This window comes from Impatiens glandulifera, chromosome 8, assembly GCF_907164915.1.
Source record: "Impatiens glandulifera chromosome 8, dImpGla2.1, whole genome shotgun sequence".
In the NCBI taxonomy this organism is placed as follows: domain Eukaryota; kingdom Viridiplantae; phylum Streptophyta; class Magnoliopsida; order Ericales; family Balsaminaceae; genus Impatiens; species Impatiens glandulifera.
This window is the reverse complement of record NC_061869.1, coordinates 6,106,003-6,107,240: the sequence shown is the minus strand read 5'-3', so window position 1 is coordinate 6,107,240 and position 1,238 is coordinate 6,106,003. Positions and strand designations below refer to the sequence as shown.

At 34.8% G+C, this 1,238-nt stretch overlaps 1 protein-coding gene across 1 annotated transcript; it reads right to left on the bottom strand.

Annotated features, from left to right (window-relative positions):
• Positions 1-240: 240 nt before the first annotated feature.
• Positions 241-762, bottom strand: LOC124912807 (phenylalanine N-monooxygenase-like). Its single transcript, XM_047453452.1, has 2 exons — positions 621-762; positions 241-521 (listed from the first exon to the last, which is right to left on the bottom strand). The coding sequence occupies exons 1-2, from the start codon at positions 760-762 to the stop codon at positions 241-243; spliced, it is 423 nt and encodes a 140-aa protein (XP_047309408.1).
• Between the last annotated feature and the right edge of the window lie 476 nt (positions 763-1,238).

The following is a 1,238-nucleotide window of genomic DNA, read 5'->3' as shown; positions in this document are numbered from 1 at the left end:
TTTATTTCAATATAATTCAAACTTTTAAGAATTATAAATCTCTTTCCTAGTCAATTGGAAAAAGATGACATTTATTGAATAACTCGAAATCTTGGGTTGTACAATTTCATTAGATTTAATAAGTAGGTAATTAACCTTATGAGTACTATCAATAAAACAAGATGACACACACATAGCTAGCAAACAAGAATATAGAAATATAGAAATATAGAAGTAAAGAGACTAACAAACTAGGTTTAATTAGATGTAAAGCATGAATATAGTTAGTTGTCCATATATAGCTTTGCACTTATTAAGGATGAAGTGATGCATACAACCTCTCATCCAAGCGTGGCCTTGCAAAGGCTTGGAGAGAACCATCTCATCAATAGCCTCCACAAGCTCAATGCAACTAGACTTTGGCGGCGGGCTCCATGTGAAACCTTGAAGAAGACTAGCCAATAACATAACCGGCATGGTGGATCCTAGGTTAACCGCCGGACAACCACGTCGACCTATGCTAAATGACAATAGGTGGAGATCTGGATCGCTCAATATCACATTTGAGCAGTCATATTTAAGTTGATGCTCGGGATTAAATCAAAGCGATTCATCCCATATCTTAGAGTTACACCCTAGACCTGGGCGGCTCAAGAGAACGTGGCTACCCTTAGGTATGAAGTAGCCAGCCACCATAGTTTCATACATGCACACATGTGGGACATTGAAGGCTGTTATAGGATGAAGGCGAAAAGATTCTTTAACGCAAGATTTCATATACATTTATTAAAGGGTGACAATTAAACGACTTAAAAGAATCTGATTAATTAGTAGCCATCAATATAAAAAACAGAGATTACAAACAAAAGTTACAAACGATATCATATCCTAATTATCCCAATCGTGATTTTTATTTTCATACCACTTCCTCTTCTCCTTCACCTTTCTCTTGCAATGTCTATTCTCATTTTGATTTCTTTCTTTACATAAACATGTTTTGACTTGATAGAAAGAAATATTATTCTTCGAGATTTTATAATTTTTCACCTTGTTGTTCTCAACTTCAATTTTTAGATCATTGTCTTCATTTCCTTCAGTGTTAACTTTCAATTCCTCTGTATCAACTTTGAAATTCTCTTCTTACTTCTGATTAGCATGAGTATCTTCTTCTCTATTTTCATGAACAACCATTTGAACTTGATTTGGTTGTGATTTCTCAACTATCTCTTCAACATGATTAGGTTGAGGTTCCGCCACTT

What these genes read in the sequence shown, in the direction of transcription:
- LOC124912807 (XM_047453452.1), bottom strand. Translation starts at nt 762, where the DNA reads ATGTATATGAAATCTTGCGTTAAAGAATCTTTTCGCCTTCATCCTATA. An exon ending in CGTTCTCTTGAGCCGCCCAG is followed by an intron (nt 522 to 620) that starts GTCTAGGGTGTA and finishes TGAGCGATCCAG; the next exon opens with ATCTCCACCTATTGTCATTT.